Source organism: Peromyscus californicus, unplaced genomic scaffold (assembly GCF_007827085.1).
Source record: "Peromyscus californicus insignis strain IS unplaced genomic scaffold, ASM782708v3 Scaffold_4__1_contigs__length_199733344, whole genome shotgun sequence".
Taxonomy (NCBI): domain Eukaryota; kingdom Metazoa; phylum Chordata; class Mammalia; order Rodentia; family Cricetidae; genus Peromyscus; species Peromyscus californicus.
Window position 1 is genome coordinate 55744621 of NW_026294562.1, and position 5370 is coordinate 55749990.

The 5370-nt window shown below is 60.1% G+C and overlaps 1 protein-coding gene across 1 annotated transcript; it reads left to right on the forward strand.

The window, feature by feature from the left end:
• Window positions 1–227: 227 nt before the first annotated feature.
• Tmem151a (transmembrane protein 151A) lies at window positions 228–5370 on the forward strand. The gene is made up of 2 exons (XM_052714199.1): window positions 228–475; window positions 2975–5370. The coding sequence occupies exons 1-2, from the start codon at window positions 401–403 to the stop codon at window positions 4304–4306; spliced, it is 1407 nt and encodes a 468-aa protein (XP_052570159.1). The 5' UTR covers window positions 228–400; the 3' UTR covers window positions 4307–5370.

Consider the following 5370-nt stretch of genomic DNA (forward strand, 5'->3'; position numbering starts at 1 on the left):
ACCCACCTGCAGAATCACCCGCCTCCTTCCACAGCTGGGGGGACTCGGGCGCCATAGAGCAAGGACTCGCCCAAGGTCGCAAGCGCGAGCTCGGCCCGAGAAGCCAGGCGTCCGGCCGGCCGTCCAGACTGGGCTTCCCAGAGGCGGGGGGCGCCCGCGGTGCCAGGCGCAGCCAGCGGCGCCGCCGGTGCCGCGGGGGCGGGGTCAGCGGAGGGCGGGGCGCCGGGCACCGCGGCCGCCAACGCCGCCGCGCTCGGGCTGGGCTCGGGCTGGGCTCGGCGCACTCTTGAGCGGCCGCCGAGCCAAGCGGACGCCCCTCGGGGCAGCGCCGCAGCCCTCCGCGCCCCACCGCTTATCATGCCCGGGGCCCGGGCCCGGCAGCCGGAGCAGCCAGGACACCATGCCGGAGGGCGAAGGTGGCGACTGCGGGGAGGTGCCCGCACTCATTCCGGACAGCGAGCCGCTGCGGGAGGAGGTACCGGCGGCGTGTGGTGGGGACCGAGCCAGGGTTGGAGAGAGGCGTAGGGGACAAGTGGAGGGGCGAACCCCAGACAGGGATTGAGGAGCAAAGTCCCGGAGACCCTCCAGCAATGACGTCATTGGGGAGACAGCGTTCTGGCTGGGGTCGCCGCTTCGGGGTCCGCGTAGGTCAGGGCAGGAATGGTTGAGCAGGAATGTAGGGGAGACCTGGGCCCTCGGCGCCCCCTCAATCATTCTCTCCGGCCCTGTGACGTCAGCGCTTGTGGCCCCCACGCGTCCCTGTTCCATAGCGCAGCCTGGGATGCTGTCCCCGAGTGCCAGGGCCATGGGGTCAGGCCCCCAGTCCAGCCCAGCTGCTCACGAGGTGTCGGGCGGTGCCTGCAATGCAGTAGCTGTGGCACGGACTGGGGGTGGGGGAGGGAAAAAGGAAAAGAAGGGAGCGGCTGCCGATACCCTTCTCTTCCCCACCCCCAGGTGAGAGGACCGAGGGCTCACTCCAGTGGTTGAGATCCCCAGAGCCCCTCCTCGCTCTGGCTAGGAGGATGTGCCAAGTGTAGGATGAGAGATGGTAGTGTGGAAAACAGGGTGCTGAGTGGTCTGTGTGTGTGAGTGGATATAACGTGCTTGTGTGTGTGGTGTGTGTGTGAGAAGGGATTGCGATTGTGTGTTCCCTGTATCTTCAGTAGGGACATATATACCCTGTAGTCAGGTGAGGAGGCTCTGGTGAATTCCTTGCCTTGGGTCTTCACCCAAGAGTGTGGGTGTGTATGATTTCATGCTGTGCCTTTTTAGTGTGTGGCTAAGTGTGGATTGTGGGTGTCAGGTTGCTATAGGGTGGGGGTAGATGTGCACTGTGGTCAGGTGAGGGTCTTAGTGTCTGGGTGCCAGTGTGTATGTAACATGTATGTGCATGTGTGTCCTCTGGTGAAGTGGTCTAGTGTCTGAGTATTTCTTGCTATGGCCATGAGGCTTGCGCTCTGAAAATAGGCAAGGGTCTGTTGTTTCTTGGATGAGGGCTGGTGTTCCTTTGTGGTGGGTGGGCCTATGCTGAGCATGTGTTTGGGGTGTGGATGAGTGGGCGTGTGCACCTGGCTGGTACAGGTCTGGGTGGCAGAATGCACCTATAAATTTTATACAAATGGGAGCAGGCTGCCCTGGATGGGACTGAGGGCAGTCCCTCTCCTGATGCACCTCTCAAGGCATGGTGGGGCTGAGTAGGTGCCATTGCCCAGAATCCTACCTCTACACTTTCCACCTCTTCTCTCCCAGTTCCCTTTCCTCTTTCCCTTCCCTGTCTATTGACACCAGACCTGAAGTGGCCAGGCTGGTAACCCTACCAGCCATGGAAGATGTGCTGAGCCCTTGGGTCAAGAAGTCGTCTGTGGTGGCCAGCTTGTGTCCTATCTCTTCCCTCAGCACACAGATTGAGAGTGAAGGGTGGCCCTCCATCTGCTCCTAGCCCTGAGACTCACACCTCCCCCATTCCCCAGCTTCTCTCTCTCTCTCTCTCTCTCTCTCTCTCTCTCTCTCTCTCTCTCTCTCTCTCTCTCGCTTAACAGCCTCTCCCAAGTCTCCTGCCATCCCTAGTGGAACAAGGGACCAGTGGGAGTCCCAGGGTAGCAGCAAAAGTGTTTATTCCCAGGGCTAGACCCTATGCTAACAAATTCCCACATGTGATCTCTGTGAATCTTCACCAGCCAGATGTATGAATGAGGGAACAGTGCTACCGTAGAGGAGAGGTCTGCCCAAGCCACAGTGAGTAGAGGGGAGGTCTGCCCAAGCCACAGTGAGTAGAGGAGAGGTCTGCCCAAGCCACAGTGAGTAGAGGGGAGGTCTGCCCAAGCCACAGTGAGTAGAGGGGAGGTCTGCCCGAGCCACAGTGAGTAGAGGGGAGGTCTGCCCAAGCCACAGTGAGTAGAGGAGAGGTCTGCCCAAGCCACAGTGAGTAGAGGAGCTGGCACCCCAAAGCTGTCTATAGTTGGCTCCATAGTCCACTTCTCTCTCTCTCTCTCTCTCTCTCTCTCTCTCTCTCTCTCTCTCTCTCTCTCTCTCCACACACACACACACACACACACACACACACACACACACACACCGCCCCACTCCCTGCAACATCAGTTTCCCAGACCACCAGGACCAAAATCCAGACCCAGAGAGGGTAAAAATGTGGCCAAATGCACACAGCAAATTAGACAGAGACAGATCAGGAACTATCAGAAGTCAGATTTCTCAGTAGTCACGGACAGGGAACATTTCTTCTCTGTTATGCTCCTAGGTGGGTAGGGGGTTTTCTGACTGAGAAACAGCAAGGCACAGGGAAGGGAAGGCAGACTCAAAGCAGAGAGACAAGGTTTGCCGCCTGAGGTTTGCTGCAGGCTAGCTCAATCCTTAGAAGCCTCAGTTTCTTCTGTAAAGTGGGTCCTAGGATACCACCTCCTTGACTCCAGCGGTTCCGCTCTGACGTGTGCCTCTCCTTTCTCTGCCCACCCTGCAGCAGCGACCCCTGAAGCAGTCCCTGGGAGGCTCTCTGTGTCGAGAGTCTCACTGGAAGTGCCTGCTCCTCACGCTGCTCATCCATGCCTGTGGGGCTGTGGTGGCCTGGTGTCGCCTGGCCACTGTGCCCCGCCTGGTCCTGGGGCCTGAGGCAGCTTTGGCCCGTGGGGCTGGCGGTCCACCGCCCACCTACCCAGCCAGTCCCTGCTCTGATGGCTACCTGTACATCCCATTGGCCTTCGTCTCCCTCCTCTACCTCCTCTACCTGGCAGAGTGCTGGCACTGTCATGTGCGGTCATGCCAGGCGCCTCGCACCGATGCCAACACCGTGCTTGCCCTGATCCACCGGTTGCAGCAGGCTCCGCCCTGTGTCTGGTGGAAGGCCACCAGCTACCACTATGTGCGCCGCACACGCCAGATCACCCGCTACCGCAATGGCGATGCCTACACCACCACACAGGTCTACCATGAGAGGGCGGACAGTCGCACAGCTCGGGGCGAATTCGACTACAGTGCACATGGTGTCCGTGACGTCTCTAAGGAGCTCGTGGGCCTGGCAGACCACGCGGCCACGCGCCTGCGTTTCACCAAGTGCTTCAGTTTCGGCAGCGCTGAGGCCGAGGCCTCGTACCTCACGCAGAGGGCCCGCTTCTTCAGTGCCAACGAGGGCCTGGATGACTACCTGGAGGCCCGCGAGGGCATGCATCTGAAGGACGTGGACTTCCGTGAGTCCCTCATGGTCTTCGCAGACCCCCGCAGCCCACCCTGGTACGCCCGAGCCTGGGTCTTCTGGCTGGTGTCTGCGGCTACGCTGTCCTGGCCACTGCGCGTGGTGGCAGCCTATGGGACAGCTCACGTACACTACCAGGTGGAGAAGCTTTTCGGTGCCAGCTCACCGCCCCCAGGAGCTGTGCCCAGCGGGCCGCCACTCTCTCGAGTGGCCACCGTGGACTTCACAGAGCTTGAATGGCACATCTGCTCCAATCGGCAACTGGTGCCCAGCTACTCGGAGGCTGTGGTCATGGGTGCCGGCTCTGGGGCCTACCTGCGAGGCTGCCAGCGCTGCCGCCGCTCAGTTAGCAGCAACTCCCTGCCTCCCGCCCGGCCCAGTGGGCCTCGCCTGCCCTTCAGCCGCAGTCGCCTCTCCCTGGGTGCTGGGGGCCGGGCCACCCCAGGGGTCTTCCGCAGCTTGAGTGGAGGTCCCCTGGGACGCAGAGGGGAGGACACTGAGCCTCTGGAAAGCCCTCCATGCTATGAGGATGCCCTTTACTTCCCGGTGCTCATTGTCCACGGGGACAGCGGCTGCCGGGGAGATGGGCAGGGTGCACTCTGAGATACCTGCCCCCTACAGCCCCAGACCACCCCTCTCTCCTCAGCATCTCACCATGGGCTTGGATGTCTGAATAACTGTCAAAAACAGGAAAGAAAACAGACCAGCCATGCACAAGGGGGGAGGGGGGGAGTTGGGTGGGATTCTTAATGTAGTGACTTGTGGTCCTTTGGGGGGGAAATCAATGCCACCTAAGTTGAGTCTGTGATCTGTCCCCAGCATGGCTCCCCCAACCATCACCACAGTCCCCTGTGATAGCAGATGATGCTGGGCAGGGAAAGAAGCATCCAGAAAGACTGGGATGGGGAGGAAACCTGGGCAAAGCTGCCTGCCTCTCTGCCATGGCTGAGCTACATGGGGAGCCCTCCAGCAACATAGAAGCACAAACTGGTGGACTAGGGCCATGCCCAACTGGGATGGCTGTCCTGAAGCTGAACAGCTGGCTGTGGCCACCCGGCAGCTTGGTCCCCTGCCCACCAGAGTTCTCTTCCTCCTCTGCCCCATTCCTCTCAGCTGCCCTCTGACCTCTCTGTTCAGGGCAAGTGCCCTGTTTGTCCCCCGACCCTAAGGTGCAGTTTCTCCACAGAGCCCAATTCTCAGAGCACAGACTTGCCCTCTTGCCCTCACCTTGGTCTCCTGGTTCTTGCTGCACCCTCACTCCATCCAGCTTCCCTTGTGACCCAGGGTTCCCAACTCCAAGCCTCATCACAGCCAGCCCCAGCATCCTAAAATTCATATCTGTCTCTGTCAGCCACACAGTTACCCCAGCCTTGTCTCCACCATTCCCCCAGGCTTCTCTGCTCTTCACCTTCTAGGTGATCCACAGGATGTAGGACCACAGGGCATCCGAGGGGCTCCGCCCTGGTCACAGCCCCTTGGACGATGCCCTGGCCTTGTCTTGAAGGCCCCTGCTTCTTCCATCCATGGAGCCTGTCCAGGGGACACTATTCCTTCCTAGGGAGAACAGAATGGTCCCTTCCCTTCCAAGTGGGGATTCCACCCCCTCCCAAGGGCTGGCGGGGGAGGGAAGAGACAGAGAAAATTAAATAAAGTTATGAAACAGGAAA

Bases quoted from the DNA above. Each gene is read 5' to 3' on its own strand.
- Tmem151a (XM_052714199.1), top strand. From the start codon at position 401: ATGCCGGAGGGCGAAGGTGGCGACTGCGGGGAGGTGCCCGCACTCATT. The intron at 476-2,974 runs GTACCGGCGGCG...CCCACCCTGCAG, and splicing joins GCGAGCCGCTGCGGGAGGAG to CAGCGACCCCTGAAGCAGTC.